The sequence below is a fragment of the Chiloscyllium plagiosum genome, chromosome 13 (genome assembly GCF_004010195.1).
Source record: "Chiloscyllium plagiosum isolate BGI_BamShark_2017 chromosome 13, ASM401019v2, whole genome shotgun sequence".
Classification (NCBI taxonomy): Eukaryota; Metazoa; Chordata; class Chondrichthyes; order Orectolobiformes; family Hemiscylliidae; genus Chiloscyllium; species Chiloscyllium plagiosum.
Window position 1 is genome coordinate 31135241 of NC_057722.1, and position 20116 is coordinate 31155356.

At 39.4% G+C, this 20116-nt stretch overlaps 1 protein-coding gene across 1 annotated transcript in view; it reads right to left on the minus strand.

The window, feature by feature from the left end:
- Positions 1–8644: 8644 nt before the first annotated feature.
- The window catches only part of si (sucrase-isomaltase (alpha-glucosidase)), a 150265-nt gene continuing 138793 nt past the window's right edge, over positions 8645–20116 (minus strand). The window contains exon 47 of the mRNA XM_043703005.1: positions 8645–10747. Coding sequence (XP_043558940.1) covers positions 10673–10747 — 75 coding nt within the window. The 3' untranslated portion in view covers positions 8645–10672. The remainder of the gene's footprint in view (positions 10748–20116) is intronic.

The following is a 20116-nucleotide window of genomic DNA, read 5'->3' on the forward strand; positions in this document are numbered from 1 at the left end:
CTCTCCTTTCCAGAAGCTTACTACCCACAGAAAACGCGCCCTCACTGCCCTAGATGAGGTACTCTCCCTATTTGTGCCCACTTACACTTCCCTGCGCCTCGACATAGAGGCACATCAGTTGGCCACCACATTAGAGGAGATAGCAAATGCCATGGCTGAAGCGCTTGCCCAGCTGAATGCCAATCACGCTGTCACCCTACAAAATAGAATGGCCCTGGACTACTTGCTGCCCGGTAAAGGGGGCACTTGCGCTGTCATTGGCGCGGACTGCTGTACCTCTATCCCTGACCCCAGCAAACATATAACGGACCTGGTGCACCACACCCGACAGATTGCTGCTGCCCTAAATGGACGGGAGTCCCAGTGGGACTTGTGGAGCTGGGTAACCTCCTGGTTCAGCTCATGGGGCACAGCCCAGCTGCAGGGTCTGATATCCCTTACTGCCATTCTTGTTGGTATCATAGTTCTTGACATGGCCCTCCGTATGTGCTGCTCCAGGGTGCACACAGCATTGTTACCCCCTGCCCCCTCACCACCCAGCTCATACATGTTCACTGGAGTTACATCCCCATCCCTGACACAGCCTCTGCTCTGTCAGATTCAGACATCAGCCACTCCCTCTCCAACAAACCACACCACCACACCACCCCCCCCCCACCCAACCCCGCCAGCCCGGACCTGGCTACATTGCCCCCTTTTCATCCCTCCCTTAAAAATACAGGAAGAAAGATCTGCTATCCTACCCAACCACAGCATGGCCACATAAGAAACACAGAAGCAGATCTGCGAAACACAGAGATCAAGAACACACCCACAATGCCCCAGTCTTGGCCAAACAGGCTAATAAAGAAATCAGACATGACCAAGCTACTCCCAGACCAGAGAATACACTTCCCAAACAACCTTCACAGTAAACTCCCAGCCCCAGTTAGCACCACAGTTCCAATACCCTAATTCCCCATTGAAACCAATATCGCATTAATAAACAGGCAGGCTGAGAGATGCTGGAAGACTTCGCTTGAAGGAGGAAGACAGTGGACAGACCTGGATGACAGGAGAAGGAACATTTACACATATTCGCACGAGCGGGAAATACCATGAAGAATCCTCTAGAAGACATTCTTACCCACTCGCGGACATGGCTGGAATCTCCTGTGTCAATTACAAATGAGTTGCTGCTGCTAGACGCTTGATTAATTTCCATTCAGTTTATTCTTGTTTTAATTGTTTTACAATTTTCACCATTGTACTGTAACTGCTTTACAATTATCACCTTAGTGTTGTACCCTGATAAAACCTGCCCGCACCTTCCGTTCAGGGAAGAGAATCTTGGCCATTTGTGCAGAGAATCTGTTCTGTGTCAGTCTGGTCACTTTCTCTTCAGTGATACCGCTTTGTTTAATTAAAAAAACTTGTCAATTTCACCTCGATCCTTGTTTGTGGTCTCTGATTCATTGAATTTCTGAATTTGTCAGACAGACAATAAATCAATTTTTTTTCTGGAGTCCAAATTGTGCCATGTTTATCAAGTTAATGTGAAAATGCTTGCTTGAGCTGTTAATGTGATCAAACTTTCCTCAGATTAATGTAGAACACTTAACACTTTGACATCAATGCAGAATGCCTTGGTCAGTAGTCCAGCAGTTTATTTGCCTGTGAGGCTGCTTTGACTGCAGAATAATGACTTGCAATGTTATTGACAGATAGTATTAGATAGGAAAAGATCAACAGATGTAAGCAAAAGTCAAGCTTGTCATTGATGTGCTGATATTTAGGATTTTTACTGATCCACTGTATTGACAAATCAAGCTTTTGCAATCAAATAAGATTTGTTGTACTTTTCAAAATCTCTCAAAATATCCCAGAGATCCTGCAATTCAGTTAATTTTCTCAGTGCCAATTATACGACAACGTAGGATAAGAAAAAAAATTGGAATGGAATTTGTATGTGCATCACTAAATTGGAACTGCTGACAACCAGCCACAATTGCAATGAATTTAGTTTTCTGAGCAAATAACTTGTACCTAACAACTCACATCCACTGGTTACTAGTGAGTACCACAACAGTCAACCACTGCGTAACTTTACATCTCCTCCTCATAAATGGCTTACAGGTTTTAATTATATATTAAATAGGATGGCTACTGTGTATTCCTCCTCAGACCAATGTTTAAACAAGAAATGACAGAATAAGGATGATTTTCAACTGCCAACGACCCATTTATTATCTGATAAACAAGAAACCAATAATTGAAAATTGAGTGGCAGCTCATCCCATGGTCACGCAAGGCCTGCTTGGTGTAATTTTCAGACAGGTCAGTAGGTAGGTTGTTGTGTTCAATGTTTGATTCTAAGTGTCTATTGACTGTCCTCAGTGCTGTGTGCCATTAGTTAGGTCTGTGGATGTGTTTACAGAGAAAAGAGAAACTATGCTGTCAGCTTGCAGGAGTAGGTATCTGAAAAGAAGTGTAGTCTGATGAAGTCCTGATCACAGAAGTTCTGGCCAACCTAGTAATTCTCCAATGGATGAAATATAATTGCCTTTTTCAATTTTGAAGTGTGTATGGACAGAGTATGCTGTGCATTTGTTCCACCTGTTGATACCAGCTGAGTGGCACAGCCAATGTTCCTCATTGTTCCTGGAGGACAGACTTAACCATTTCGATGAAATACATGTTTGGGATCAGGGCACCAAAGTTCTGTTCAATTGTGAGAATAGTATCATAAGGTTTTGATTAATAATGGAAGTGGCTAAGGATCAATCAAAGGTATGTGTACTTAATTTTCCCAACCTACAACCTGAACATTTGAATGAGGAATACATCCCTGCTGATACTAGCTGGCCCTTTACACTCATGCAATAGTAATTGGCTAATAATGAAATTTCTACCTTCATCTGAAAAGGCCTGCTTAGTGATCTGCTGGTAAATCAGATTGTTCAATAGCTCTATAGACACAACAATGTCAGGTTCAAGTGGTGGCCGCTCCTGTGAAATAACTAGTCCCCTAAGAAGAGGAGCTATTGCAACTAAACTGAAAGAAACCCCAAACGTAGAGGAGTAGGAACCAGAGCTACGGATCAGAGGATGGAGTAGTTAGTGTACAGCCAGATGCAAAATGCAGAGAGTCAGTGAGGATGGATAGACAATTGATAGGGGAAATTTGCAGTCAGTGTGATGGGTTGAAGTGTATCTACTTAAATGCAAAAAGTGTCAGGAATAAGGGTGACAAACTTAGTGCATGGATCAGTACTTGGAACTATGATGTTGTGGCCATTACGGAGTCGTGGATATCACAGGGGCAGGAATGGTTGTTGGATGTTCCAAAAGAATGGAGGGGAGGTAAAAGAAGTTGGGGAGTGGTTTTGCTAATCAGACAGGGATAGTATCACAGCTACAGAAAGTGAGGTCGTAGAAGAGGGTTTGATTTCAGAGTCAGTATTGGTAGAAGTCAGAAACAGGAAAGGGCAGTCACTTTATTGGAATTCTCCACAGGTACCCCCCCTCCCAATAGCAACAGAGACACAGAGGAACAGATTGGGAGGCAGATTTTGGAAACGTGCAGAAGTAACACTGTTGTTATCATGGGTGATTTTAACTTCCCTAATATTGATTGGAACCTCCTTATTTCAAATAGTTGGGATGGAGCAGTTTTTGTCAATTATGTCCAGGAAGGATAATTGACTCCATATTTAGGTAAGCCGACTACAAGGGAGGCCATATTGGATTTGGTGCTTGGCAACGAACCAGGCCAGGTGTCAGACCTCTCAGTGGGAGAGCATTTTGTTGATGGTGATCAGAACTCCCTGATTTTATTATGCTCATGGAGAGGGACAGGAGCAGATGGTATGGGAAAGTATTTATTTGGGGAAGGGGGAAGTTACAATACTAATAGGCAGGAACTGGGGCGCCTAAATTGGGAACAGATGTTCTCAGGGAAGTACAGGACAGAAATGTGGAGGTTGTTTATGAAGCACTTGCTGATAATGCTGGATAGGTTTGTCCCACTGAGACAAGGAAGGGATGGTAAAGATGACGGAACCTTGGGTGACAAGGGATGTCGAACTTCTAGTCAAGAGGAAGAAGGAAGCTTACTTAAGGGTGAGGATGCAAGGATCAGACAGGGCTCTAGAGGGTTACAAGGTAGCCAGGAAGAAACCGAAGGAACTGAAGAATGAAGAATGAAGAGAACTAGAAGGGGGCATGAAAATGTTTTAACAGGTATGATTAAGGAAAACCCTAAGACATTCTACACTTATGTGAGGAACAAGAGGATGACCAGAATGAGGGTAGGGCCAATCAGAGATAGTAGAGGGAACATGTGCCTGGAATCAGAGGAGATAGGGGAGATTTTTAATGAATACTTTGCTTCAGTATTCACTACTGAGAGAGACCTTGTTGTTTATGGGGACAGTGTGAAACAGGCTGATACACTCGAACAGGTTGATGTTATGAAGGAGGATGTGCTGAAAGTTTTGAAAAACCTAAGGATAGCTAAGACCCCTAGGCTAGGCGGGATATAACCAAGGATAGGAAATGAGGGAAGAGATTGCGAAGACTTTGGTGACAATTATTGCATCCTCGCTGTCCACTGGAGTAGTGCCAGATGATTGGAGGATGGCAAATGTTATTCCCCTATTCATGAAAGGGAATAGGGATAATCCTGGTATTTACAGATCAGTCAGTCTTACGTCTGTGGTGGACAAATTATTGGAGAGGATTTTGAGAGACAGGATTTTTGATTACTTGAAAAACTATAGTTTGATTAGAGATAGTCAGCATGGTTTTGTGAGGGACATGTCATGCCTCAAAGGCCTTATTGAATTCTTTCAGCATGTGACAAAACCACATAAGTAGAGCAGAGGATGTGGTATACATGGATTTTAGCAAGGCTTTTGATAAGGTTCCCCATGGTAGGCTCATTCAGAAAGTAAGGAGGCATGGGATACAGGGAAATTTGGCTGTCTGCATGCAGAATTGGCTGGCACATAGAAGACAGAGGGTGGTAGTATATGGAAAGTATTCAATCTGGAGCTTGGTGATCAGTGGAGTTCCACAGGGATCTGTTCTGGGACCTCTGCTCTTTGTGATTTTTATAGATGACTTGAACAAGGAAATGGAAGGGTGGGTTAGTAAGTTTGCTCATGACATGAAAGTTGATGGAGTGGTGGATAGTGTGGAGGGCAGTTGTAGGGACATTGACAGATTGCAGAACTCGGCTGATAAGTGACAGATGGAGTTCAACTTGGAAAAGTGTGAAGTGATTCATTTTGGAAGGTCACATTTGAATGCAGAATACAGAGTTAAAGGCAGGATTCCTGGCAGTGTGGAGGAACAGCCTTTGGGTCCATATCCATAGATCCCTCAAAGTTGTCACCCGAGTTGATAGGGTTTTTAAGAAGACACATGGTGCATTGGCTTTCATTAGCATGGGGATTGAGTTTAAGAGTGGTAAGGTTATGCTACAGATCTACAGGGCCCTGGTTAGACCACACTTGGAATATTGCGTTCATTTCTGGTTGCCCCATTATAGGAAGGATGTTGAAGCTTTAAGGAGGGTGCAGAGGAGATTTACCAGGATGTTGCTTGGACCGGAGGGCATGTCTTATGAAGAAAGATTGAGGGAGCCAGGGCTTTTCTCATTGGATTGAAGAAGGGGGAGAGGTGATTTGATAGAGGTGTACAAGATGATGAGAGGCACAGGTAGAGTGATAAGTCAGAGACATTTTCCCAGGGCAGAAATGGCTTTCACAAGTGGACATAAATTTAAGGTGTTTGGAGAAATGTTTAGGGGAGATGTCAGAGGTTGGTTCTTTACACAGAGTGTGGTGGGTGTTTGGAATGTACTTACAGCCATGGTAGTAGAGTCGGGCACATTAGGAACCTTTAAGCAACTGTTAGATATGCACATGGATGATAGTAAATAGAAGGGTATGTAGTTTAGTTTGACCTTAGAGTGGGATAGAAGGTCGACATAACATCAAGGGCTGGAGGGCTTGTACTGTGCTGTACTGATCTATGTTCTATGTTCAATGTTCAATATGTTTCATAAAAATGCTATACATGGGATTGCCAGCAAAGTTGAAGTACATGTTTAATAAAAGGACAAGTGACAGCATCAATACAGAGTTGGCTGAGAAAAAGGAACAGAGTAAAAAAGGAGAGTTTTTTTTTGGAGTGAGTAAGTTTTATATGGGTGTTATGAAGTATCAATATCATGGCCACTACTTTTCTAGACAGATTTTAGTACCTATTGTAGAATATATAAGGCTCAAATACAAAATTTACAGGTGATACAAAACTTGGAAGTATTGCTAACTGTGAGTAGGAGTGCATTGAACTTTAAGAAGACATATAGATAAGCTAATAGAATGGCCAGTCATGTGGGCAGGGCGATCATGGGATTGAATTCTGGCTGTGAAAGTTGTTGACATGTACAGGGCTCAGAGGCCTGTATACTCAGAAAGAAACTTAGAGGGGACTCTGGATGTGTGATAGATGAACTATGTTTCAGCCAAGAGCAGTTGGGGATCATAGAGAGATGGTGATTGTGGAGGAGGGGATAGTGAGTGAGGGAGGGAGATAGGGAGCTTTTTGCATGCGAGGGGCAGGGCCAAGAATGTTCTTGGGAACATCCCCGATCAATACAGTGTACACTCTTAGAAGGATGATCCCCTTTCTTCGTTGCATTCTTGCCAGAGTTATAAAAGTAATGGGCTGGTCTCCTTCAGCCCACATCTTCCAGCCATGTGCAAGTTATTGCAGTGGAGGCAAAATAAAACTGGCCAATTAATGAGGGAACAGGTCATGGGGATGGGGAGATGGTTGGCTAGCTGCTCATTTTATTTTATGTGTCCTACCCACCTGCAAATTTATTAGTTGTGATGCTGAGGGCATAAATGTTACTCTCTTCTGTGAGGAATGAACAAAGTGATGTCAATATCCTTACCATAGTCCAAAGCATTTTACTGATCAGGCTTTTCAATCAAACTGAATCAGCGATCTGACTGTGTATTGCTGATAAAAGTCATATTTTGTTAAAGCTTTTCATCTTGCAATCTTCAGGATACTTCACAAGAACACCTATTTAAGGGGAAAACAATATTTATACAATATGAGAGGAGTATGCTGTTTGGTTAGCAAGTGGACTCTGATTTGTCAAAGCTTTGCCAGGGAGAATATTGCACTAGTTAATGGTTGACAATTATGTATAAGGCTTTGTTTAAATTTTAAACCTGACAGGTTGACTCTGATTATTGAAGGCAGTGCCCTGAGTAATGAATCAATGAATGACTGTCTGTTGAGTTAAAAAAGGTGGGGGTGTATACACGTTCTTTCTGTCTGGAAAGCACACGGTCCTGTGTATTAATTGATGTAGCTTTCATTTCATACACTTATGCCACACTTTGAGCCTGACTGACAATCCTAAATTGAATGTCAGTGTAATTCTTTACACACTTTGAATTATCCGGTAAATGTTGTCCAATTACAGAATCACATCTAATGTTGTACACTTTATTGAAACCTTTGTATAGGCTGGTTGGATATAGTCAGTACCTTGCTTGTTGCAAACAATGGAAGGACTACACTGTTTGATATAATTGGATCAGTCTTTAGGACATACAGCCTTCATACATGTCATCACACTGACACTGGAATTTGAATACCACATTACTTATTTGTGTGATGGGCAAAATATCATTTTAGCTCTCTTACTAGTGGCAAACACCACTCGTGTTGCTATAGCAACCTGAAACAGCAAGCTCCAAATATTGCTTAAACTAGAGATAACCTACAATAGGATTGAGCATTTTTCAGGACCAAAATGGATGGCCTTAAAGGCTGCCCATGCATATATTCAATTGATATGTTACTTGTCTAATATCATTAACTGGTGCATTCTCAATGGCAATGCATCTAATATTCAGGGTCCAGTCACTAAACAATCAGCACTCTTCTCTCAACTTAAACTGTTTCTTTTGTTTTAAAATTGGTTTTCCTGCAAATTGTTCTGATGAGACAAGACAAAAAGTTTCTCCAAAATGTCCTTTTTTAAACATTGCTCAAATTATATACGACTATGAGACAATCTGCCTGTAAAAAAATGAATTCTGGGAAGCAGCTTGCTGATTGGCAAGTGGGATAAGATCAGAACCTAGTAACCCACCTACAGAGCCAATTGGTAGAAGACACTTATTGAGAAGAGACAAACCAATTTCTAGAGTAGGAGAAACAGAAGGTTTTTTTTAATGAAGGTGCAAGAATTTCAATAGCTCTGTAAGTTCCTGAAATTTGCTTTGGTTATCTGAGGCTGCTAATAACCCACTGCTTTGGCTGTTCTTCAAACATTTTAGTTTGTAAATAGCATTAATGTTCTATCTTAAGTAACAGGACATTGATTAGTATCAAGTGATTGGGCACATGCCTGTTTCCTGTTGGATTTCCTGCTTGGAAATGCTAGCCCTCAGACCTCAGATGGGACGACTGCAATGTGTCAATTTAATGATTTTACTTTCACACTATCTTGCTTCCTCCAAGTCCCTAAGCCAACACAAAATTACTTTGAAACTGCTAGAATTATCTACTGTAACCATGAATTAATTATATATATTTTTTAAAAAGGTTAAAAACAAATTACTATGTGGAAGATGTATAGTTTTTAATTGTATTTCTTGGTACATTTCTTTCCATATACAGTACATGAGATTGAGATCAAAAATACTGACTTAAAGCAACTTCCATTCATCCTATTTAACATATACATTTTCAAAAGGTCTTTAGCAAAAATAGTCTAGCAAGAAGATGTAACACATTAAGAAAATTTGTTTTTAATTATAAAACACTTATGCAGAATGGAGCTATACTTATGCCAATTAATGGCAACCATTCATTTCTAATCCTTAGTCATTCATATTATCTAATTTGAACATGAATAAACAAACAATATGACTATTTGTGAAATAAAATCAGGAAAGCCATAAGGAAAAGGAAAAATAGAAAGAAAAAGGCTACTTATCAGTTGCATGTGGAGAAACAATAGTGACTAAATTTACCTGTTGATTTGCAAAAATTACTAGTGAAATTAAAGAGATTTATCTTACATTCTGTGGATGACATTGCTAAGTGAACCCCTCACTAAAATTTCAGAATTATTTTGTCATGTGGCTGGAAGCATGCATAAATAGTACAGTTAAAAAGTGCAGAAAGCAGCTGCAGGGAGATTGGAAACTGATTCAAGGAGGCAAATAGGTGAAAATTACTTTTCAGGTGAATGCACTGTCAGTAGTGATGGAATGGGACTGTGAGACATCACTTAAGAAAGTCCTCAAGGCATTCAAGTTCTTGTGAAAATTTGCTAACCTTATGAAGATAACAACAAAGTAATGGACTCTATATTTGCAAACAGACTATTTTTATTCTTATACCTCTCTCCCTTCTATCAAAGGGAGATGTAGCAGATAAGCCGGAAACCCCTGCAAGAACTTCATGCCCAAGAATCTAACCTGTAAATTCATTATATTATGCCCCAGAAGGAGTTAGTTGAATGATTCATGGGTCAGCCCTTCTGTATTTCCACAGATCTAAAACAAATGCCAAATCAGTGTATTGTGACCACCCAGCAGATAGGTCCCCAGATTAGTCCATGGGCAAAGAATTTGTTTCAGTTCATATGTAATTCCCTTTTGGTTTGAGTATTTCAATTCAAAACTAAGCAGCACCATAGTTTTACGATTGGAGCGAAATAATAGGTTAGTTTATTACACAACCATTGATTAAGCTACATAAATGAAAAGTTAATAGTGAAAATACAGAAGGAAAGATTTGAAGTAAAAAAGGATAAAAGCTATGTGTCATGGAGAAAATTAGATCATCCCCTCTGATCATTGCAGTTTTGGCTTGATTATACTTGCTTAAGAATCTCTTTCTGAAGTGAAAGTATTAAAACTTTAAGTCAGATTCAACAACTGTAATGGATAGCCAGATTGCAAATACTTCAACTGTGGCTGAACCAAGCATATGTATAATTTTCAAATCACACCTTGTTCTCATATTCAATTCACCAGCAAAAAAGCACGTGGCATTTACCTACTTAACATTGCTAAATTATTTACAACAATGCTGATAGATTCACTGCGGCATTGTAACTGCTGCGTTTAAACAAGCAATAGTTTGCATCATAATATCATCATTTCAAGGCAATACGAAAAAAAAATGCAAATAGGATGATAGGGTAGTAATAAAGAATACTTTATTTCCCAAATAAAGTATAATGAAAGATTTCAAACAGCATTTCTTCTGATTCATAATTCCAAGTATTTAAGTTAAATTTATATCCAATTGTTATATTTTCCAAGAAGTGTTGTAGGAAAACAACAGGTCTAGCAGCATTTGTGGAGAGAGAAACAGAGTAAATGTTTTGAGTCCAATGATTTCTGAAGATACGTCAGACTCAAAATGTTGACTCTGTTTACCTGTCCATGGATGTTGCCAGATTTGTAGATTTTCTCTTGCACCTTCTGGTTTTAATTCAGATTTCTAGCATTCGCAGTAACCCACTTTTATTAAATGTAGGACTTTTCTTCAGTAAGTTCCTCTGAAATCTTCATTAATCAACAATGGGATAACAAAACTCATTTAAAAACTTTACACATCAGATACATAGAACTAATACTCATGGTGTATTCCAAAAAATTTCCAATGGCTTGTCTATCTGGAAATTTTTATCTGTCATTTGAACATAGAGTTCCTGCAAGTGAATGAGAAAATTAAATAAGTAAGATGTTCTTGTAAGGGCATTGCTAATATTTAAGGAATAATCAGGTAATTTTTAAAATGACTTTCATTAAACACTTGACAATAGATCATGAAATAAAGCAAAAACAGAAAACAGAAAACCAGAATGGCTGAGTCATCTTTTGAGCTAACATGTTTTTGTATAAAGTAGACTACCTTCATTAAAATGGTAGTGAGAACTTCCGAAAAGAATAACAGACACAGTGATTAGCTTCATAGACTATGTTCCATCAATTTAATTATTTGTGGCATTGACTTGTTCATAATTCCTTCATTTTTAATGTTCACCAATATCTTACTTCCCAAATATCTATTTTTCTTTTAAATACTTCAACAATTGACTTTTAGACAGTTTCACAACTCACTATGATAAAGAGCTGAAAATCAAGCTCCACTTTTTCTGGAACTGTCATAAATGTTTAGTAATATTTATATAAATATATTTAATAAACATAATTTACAAAAATATTTTGTATAATTATCCAAAGTACTCAATTTAACTGACTGACGAACTTGGATGAAAATAAGCTGCTCATCAGGTTTTTGTTTTTCAGAAGGAAATAACTGCTTCAAACAAACAAACTGATTTCCAGGAACTGCAAAAAGGGAAACGTGAATTTCTAACTCTTTATAACTTCAACTCTATCCTTGTAAATACCTCCCTTCATAAGTAGCAGACGTATAAAGATAGAAATAATGTAGTTACTAGGGTTAGAAATGGAAAAAAAAACCTGGGAAACACAGTTTGATCGTATCAGTGTGGGCATAGGATTTGATGAATTGATTTTATTCTGTTTTTTTTCCTGTACTTTCAGTTTTGTTGCTGCTGACACAAGGTTGTTGCACACAAGAGCTTTCCATTCCCAGGTTGGAAATTAGTCCTTTCACTGTTTTAAAGGCATTTTATTGCTCAATCACCACAGGGGATCCACAAAGCAAGGAGAGTGGAAGACAAGTAGCTATTCCTGGAGTCGTTCTGGTCCTGCACCCAGGAAAGAGAGAAAGTCAAAGACTTTTTTGATGGTTTTGGTTTGCAGCCTGGATGCTTCTTTGCCAAACTGGTCCCACACAAGTCATTGTTCGCTGATCAGGAGCCATCCAAACATTGTTGTCAATTAATTACTCCCCCTAGTACAAAATGCATGCTCCATGATGTCTGCTTTTACTCTCATTGTTCCAGGAGAAAAAGCAACATTGTGTACAACTCACAGTGTGTTCCAGTAAATATGATTTTCAAACTGCAGCCATCTCCTCGCACACAGTCTACTTGGTTTAAAGCGGCATCTTTCTTTCTTCAACCACAGCCCAATAATTATGGAAATAAATAAAATATGCTCTTCACAGCAGTGAGTTTCACATGTGGTAGGTAAGTAGCTGTTGTCATCATCAAAAGAGGTGTGTCATGATCCAGTATATTCTTGTGGGAGATTAGAAATGCAAGGAATTCCACAGATTCCCAACCCTCTGAGTGAAAAGGTTCCTTCTCAATTCAGTCCTAAATCTGCTCCCCCTAACTTTGAGGCTATGCCCTCTTGTTCTAGTTTCACCCACCAGTGAAACATCCCCTCTACCTCTTATCTATTTGCTTCATAATTTTATATGTAATTATAAGATCTACCCTCATTCTTCTAAATTCCAATGAATATAATCCCGGTCTACTCAGTCTCTCCTCATAAGCCAACCCCCTCAACTCTGGAATCAATTTACTGAACCTCCTCTGTACCCCCTCTAGTGCCAGTATATGCTTTCTCAAGTAAGGAGACCAAAACTGCACTCAGTACTCCAGGTATGGCATCACCAGCCCCTTATACAGCTGCAACATAACTTCCCTGCTTTTAAACTCAATCCCTTTAGCAATGAAGGACAAGATTCCATTTGCCTTCTTAATTACCTGGTGCACTTACAGACCAACCTTCTCTGATTCATGCACAAGGACACCCAGGTCCTTCTGCACAGCAGCATGCTGCAACTTTTTACCATTCAAATAATAATTCGTTTTACTGTTATTCCTACCAAAATGGGAGACTTCACATTTATTAATATTTGTATTCCATCTGCCAGACCTTTGCCCATTCACTTCAACTATCTATGTCCCTCTGCAAAGTTTCACAGTCCTCTGCAAATTTTGCTCTACCACTCATCTTAGATTAATGTAGACACCATATCCTGATCCTAAAAGAGACCTGGTTAGAACTGAAAATCTAACCGGCAAGACTAGAAGAAAGAATGTCCGCTAGAGTGTGTCTGTTGATTTTTCTTTTATTTTACTCCTTTGTAATAAAATGAGAATGGATTTCATTTCATTCTTCCTGTGGAAAAGTATTATGATGATAAAGCTAAACTCCAAAGGATTGATGGTTATTTTTGTTTACTTTTATTTCCAAACTGTATTGTTTGTAAAAGGAAGATTGTTACAGAAAAACTGATGATTTATATTTGGACTGTCTGGCCAAATCCTGTGTGAAGCCCATCCAGTACCACACATGATAAGTCAAACAAGGAAAGACTTAACAAAAAAAGATAATGAGGAGGCAGACTTCATCTCCCCTCTTGGCAGAAAGACACCTCTTGCAGTGTAACCCTGGGGATATACCAAGATACACATGGGATAAAAAGCTAAGTTCTACTCTACTGCAGTGGACTAGTGCCTCTGAACACACTCATGTGTACAATTCTGGGTTTAAATGTTAACATTCTGTGAAAGTCACAGATAAAGACAACAAGAACTCTAAGGGCAAGTAAAACACACTGATTGTGATAAAACACAGGAATTCTGTCTGTGATAGGAGAAATTGGCATCATGATGGTGTCTTTCTACTAGTCACATCCCCAGGCGTCCCTGGTATATTGTCTGTCTGCAAGAACCAAGTATTTTGGCTTACAGGGATTCTGTTGCTGTGGGAAGAGCTAACCCTAATTTAGGAGAGCAAATTGCAAAGTCAATAATTTGAATTCTGTTTTTAATTTTTTTTGTTGGCATACCTGACTCTTTAAAACTGTGGCAAGGCTGAATATTTAGTTTCTTCCCAACCATGAAGGTTATCTATGCTGACTCACAAGAGGTATGGTTGGCTACTTGATCTGTGAATGCACCTGATCCTGGAAATTTGGAGCATATCGAAAGTCCAGTGTCGGAAAGCCTTAAATGTCAAGGACTAATTACATTTCAGCTTGGTCTTCTGGATTCTGCAACACACTCCTGGCAAGGCAACCATGCTGTGCCAAAATGATTCTTTACATTCCACTTAGTTTTAGTTGCATGCATCTTAGGTGATCTTAAAGAAGTGCAAATTAAATTATAATTGTCTCAAATCTGATGGTGTACATCATTTTCAAAATCCTTCAAATATGTCAGGTTCAATGGTTATCAACTAATGGATTTATCACAAATAAATCTGCTCACCATGCTTGTCTACTGAGGTTGATTTATTTTGGGTGAGCGTTAATGCCCCCATCCCGTCTGAATCAGATTGGTAGTGACAGAGCCATATGGTCGAGGGGGCTTGGTGTTGGAGGTATGCTATCCTGCAACCTGCCTTCCCCCTATCTATTTCGTGATGGAAAGGCCCAAGGATACCCTCCTATCCAGAACAGGCTCTTGTGGTGCATTGGTCGTGCTCCTCCTTCTGAATAAGAGAAGCTGGGTTCATATCCCATCAGCTTCAGATGACAACATCTCTGAATAGGTTGATTAGAAAATATCCATCCTCCTCATCCAGAGGCCAACTGAGGCCAGTAAGGGGACATTAAAAGATCTCTTCTCATTGCCACTGGTATTCACCCAATAGCTGGTGGGAGCTTCATAATGGAGTCTTGTTTATATCTCAGTGGAAAGGGTCATTTGTACTTGGAAAGCACATGTCACAAGAGAGCTATAATAACCCCTATAATCATTACATTAAACCTCCTCCACCCTCCCTGAATGCACCCTTTTTCTTTATTCCTGAAGCTTTCTTCACAATTCTGGCCATGCTGCAGTATTGGCATTGGGCACCACTCAGGGTGGAGCTGACAGAATGAGCAGCTTTGAGATATCTCTCCACATTCAGACTTAGATCATAGAATTCCCACAGTGTAGAAACAGACCATTAGGCACAAAAAGTCCACACCAGCCCTCCGAAGAGTATCCCACCCAGACCCATTCTCCTACCCTATTACTCTACATTTACCCCTGAATAATGCACCTAACCTACACATCCCTGAACACTATGGGTATTTTAGCATGGCCAATTCACCTAACCTGCATATCTTTGGACTGAGAGAGGAAACCAGAGCACCCAGAGGAAACCCACGTGGACATGGGGAAAATGTGCCAACTCCACACAGACATTCGCCTGAGGTTGGAATATAACCTGGGTCCCTGGCTGTGAGGCAGCAGTGCTCACCACTGAGCATCATTATGCTGCCTTTTCTGTGGGATTTCTGGGAGATATTCTCCTCAGAGGAGTGAGGAAACCTGATTGGAAGGTAAATACTCAACTGAGATGTCAACACAGTGGTCTCCAGAAAAAATGCCATGGCAGGGTTACTCCTGGTTTACCAAGTGATGGACAGGCCTTCTAGCAATCATTTAATTCTACCATTTCCTAATCCTAGCAAATTATTGCTTGTCTTAGCATTTGTGTCTGTATAATTACATACTGTATTTGTAGTTGTAAGACAAATAAGGCATTATAAATGAATATTTATATTAATGTTGTTGAGGCGTTAATTTACACCATTTCTGGATTCTATCAGGTTATGCAAATTCTTGATTGCTGCATTTTCTTGACTTCAGTCCTTCTGCTGTCTTCTGTTTCAGAGTCAATTTTTGTGTCAAATTGATCCAGAAACATTATATTCTTATATTGCACTTAATGTCAGTTAATAGGAACAAGAATAGGCACATTCATATAAATTGGGAATATTCCCAGAATAATTGATTTTGAATGCATTTAAATCAATACTAATGAGGTTTGCTTAATGGGGATAATCTGATACATGAGATGACTTCATTTTATCTGGAACGTCCAATTAACAGGTAATTTTTGCATTTCCTTTCTATAATCCTAAAAGGGAAAGTGAACTCTTATTTTTATCTTTTAGTTGGCCTGTGTTACTGTGATTTAAATCTTGAAACGGATGGTTAAACAGTGCAAGACAGCAATTTGGAATGCACTGAGAATGTTTGCTTTCTTCCAGTTCCAGGGATCACTGTTTATGTACATAGGATAGTCGGTTTAGGATTGAGATGGGAGAAATTTCTTCATCCAGAGAACGGTGAGCCTGTAGAATTTTCTGCCGCTGAAAGCGGTTGATGTCAAAATCTTGCATATTTTCAAGGCATTAAATATATTTTTTAGGGCTAAAGGAATGAAAGGAAGTTGGGAGAAAGTGGGAAGAGGGTACTGAATGGAAGATCAGCCATGATCATCTCAAAAAGTGAAGCAGGCACGATGGGCTGAATGACCGACACATGTTTCTATGTATTCAATAAACTTCATGGTGTCACATCAAGGACATGATTCATTGATTCACAAATGCAAATGATTTCATAATTAGAATTAAAAGACAACTGTAATGATTGTGCAAAAAGCAAAATAAATATAAACTGACTAATATGGCCCCAGCACCCACGCCACTCCCGATCTATAAAGTACTCAAGCAATACTTGCAAAGAAAAAACTTAACAATTGATGCTCAGTTTTGGTATCACCAAAACCACTCAATTCTTGATCTCATTGTAAATTTAGTCAAAAAACAGAGAAAGTATCTGCAACCCACAGGTAAGGAGAGAGTGATTTACCATCATATCAAAGAAAGCAGCTCCTGACCAAATATGGCACTTGAGTGCCCTAGGAAACTGGAGTAAATGGGAATTGAGGGAAAACACCTTTTGTGCTAATTGGTCTCATCATTAGAACAAAAGGAAAATAGTTATGGTTTTTGGAGAGTCAATCATCTCAACCCTGGGAATGCAGAAGTTCCTCAGAGTGATGACTTTTCTTTGTTAATGTGGTTATAACAATGGTCCTCCTATTATCATAAGCTCAGAAATAGGAATAATTGCTGATGACTGCACAATGTTCAACCCAATGCACCCTCCTTCATATAGTGAAGCACTTTGGGTCGACATGCAGTAAGACCTGGCATCTCCCAGGTCTTATACATTGCAAATATATTTGAGCCACACAAAAAAGCCAGGCGATGACGAGCTCCAACTAGAGAGAATCTAACTATTGTTCCTTGCTGTTTGACGGTATTGCCATTACTAAATAATGGATATACCCTGATAAAAGGTTACACCCGAAATGCTGATTCTCTTGTTCCTCAGATGCTGCCTGACCTGCTGCTGTGCCTTTTCCAGCACCACATTTTATCAACTGAATCTCCAGTATCTCTAGTCCTCACTATCTTCCATTATTGAATCCCCATTATCCAAATTTTTGGAGCTGCCATTGACCAGAAACCTAAACTGGACTATCCATATAAATAGTATGTCTAAAAGAGCAGGTGAGAGGCTAGGACCTCTGAAGTAAATTACTCACCTCCTGACTCTCCAAAGCCTGTTTACTATCTACAGACCACCTGTCAAGAATGTGCTGCATAACCCCAACTTACCTGGATGAGTTCATCTATAAAAGCACTCAAGAAGCTGGAATCCATCCAGGGAAAAGTATCTTGTTTGAATGGTCCCCCATATATCACATCCAACATTGAGTCATTGAGTCCCACTATCACCAATACATAGTAGCAGCAGTTATGGGGTGCATTGATGAAATTCACCAAAGCTTCATTTGATAGCATGTTCCAAACATACAATCTCTAGGATGTAGAAGGACAAGGGCAGCAAATACATGGAAACAGCATCACCTGGACTTCCCCTCCAAGCTACAATCAACCCAAACTTAGAAGTATATCACCATTCCTTCACTGTTGCTGAGTCACAATCTTCAAATTGCCTTCCTAACAGTACTGTGGGCGTACTGACCCTTCATGGACGACAGCAATTCCAGATGGCAGATCACTGCTACCTTCTCAAGGACAATAAAGGATGGGCAATAAATACTAGTTTAGCCAATGAGAATCACATCCAGTGAACAAATAAAAAGAAATAACCAGTGTCCTTTCTATTGATTTTTAGAACTGCCCAGACTCACTTTCCATTGCAGAGTGAGCTTCCACACAGAAAAAGGGATATCAAGAGATAGACATAACACAGATGTTTGTCTTTCTGATATTAAAGATTGTAATACAAATCTGGAGGATAACCATTAACAAAAGAAGTTTCACTATCATAACAACTGCTAAAAATAAATTATTGCAAGGAATTATGACTATAATCCTCTCTATTCTGTCTGGGATTTTGAGTATCTCTTTGTTTAAAGATATAATTGTTGATGTTATCGTAGTGATACTATGGAGTTCACTGAAACACAGCATTGTTAAAGCACGCAAATAGACCATTCAATTCATTGGATCTTTGCTGGTTCTCTTAATGTGTGCTTCATTTAAGTTCCATTCTCCTGCCTTCTCCCCTGTAATGCTGCATATCTTCCTTTTTAGATAACAGTCTAATCCCCTTTTGAAAGATTCAGTTGAAATTGTCAATGCCACAGGCTCAGCAATATATTTCAGAGTTATTTGTAAGGAGGCTGAAGAAAATCTAAGAAATATTGTATGAATTTGTATGAATTGTGCATGTTTATGCAAGCTTTATCTCATTGTTAAGCTATACGATAATGATAAGATAGTGGGTTTAAATTTATGGGACTATATTAGAAGTGTAGAAATGGGAACAGGAACTGGAAAATATGAGCACAAGAGGTTAGCATAAACAATGTATGCTATTTCTAATTTTCCCAACAGTAACATTAATAACCTTCAAATTGGAAAGTCACTGTCAAGTTCACTCATCACCATGATTTACAGACTCAGATCTATATTCCCATCAATCAGAAGATCAAGATTAGAAACATAGGGCTGAAATTTATAGGAATTTGAATGGCATGAAATATGGAAAAATTCAAGATAGAATGCAATGATAAATCCAACAAAGACATCACAAATTCAGGCGCCTATTTTACGCTTTTGCCAAACAGCTTGGTGTGAACTCAAGTTGGACCAAAGGGTCTGTTTCTGTGCTATACAACTCTATGGCTCTATGTTGAGTCTATGGGCCTGTTTAACTATCAGTGATAGAGAATAAGCTATGAGAGAATCTTAATGGAAGAGGTAGTGAGTTGAGAGTGACAGCCTTTGACATCAAGGTTATGTTCGACCACGTGTGGCATCAAGGAGCCCGAGCAAAACTGGAATCAATGTATTTTCTTCCTTGATATAACCTGGATTTTTGGACTAGACGATTGCGTTTTAATCTGAACAGATTTTTTTTAACACCCTCGATATTGAGATCAGGCAATTTCTTTTTTTTTGATGGTATCCTGAATTGATGGACGTTGGATTGGCTTCTAATGCAGTCATTCCCCATTTTGTTCAAGCAAACCCATTCTCAGCTATCTTCCTCCAGCCCCCACCTCCCTCCCATTTATCTCTCCACCCCCAAGGCTTCCAGCCTCATTCCTGATGAAGGGAGTTTGCCTGCAACTTCAATTCTCCTGCTTCTCGGATGCTGCCTGACCTGCTGTGCTTTTGCAGCACCACGTTCCTGACTCTGATCTCCAGCAATTGTAGTCCTCACTTTTGCCTTACTCTAAATCTGCCAATACATTGGAACTGGAATATATAAGCTGTCAACATCAACTTGTTGATTTGGTTGAATATCTTTATGCAATTCTGTGCATGCTTTTCTGATGAACCAGATATTTTCACATCCTCAGACCCAATACTGAAGTTTAGCTGTGGAGGTAGCAGAATCTCTGTTACTGACATTGAAAATTCTGCTTTGAGAGTCAATGGATTGATTATGATTTTCAGTGAAATGGTCAGAATGGAAAACATTTCCAGGTTTGTAAAATCTGTAAGTTTTTTTTCCTCTTGATGGTATGACACAATCCTCATGTACCAACATAAATTATCTCAATAGATACTTTCTTCTTTTGGGGTTTTGCCATGAGGCTAGAAAGCTCAATTAAATCTTCTGCAGCTACTCTTTGAGTTCATTTCTGAATGAGTTGCTTTCTCAGAACTAATTGGTCTCCTTCTGCCACTTCAAAGGTGCTGAAACTCTGAAATACATTCAGTCTCAAAAAGTGTGAAATGTTGGTTGTGAAACACATTTTCAACTCTCATATACTTTTGTGTTGCAGTGTTACTTGTAGCATACTTTAATCCAACAAGATGGATCCAACACCGTGGGCGGCACGGTGGCAGTGGGCGGCAC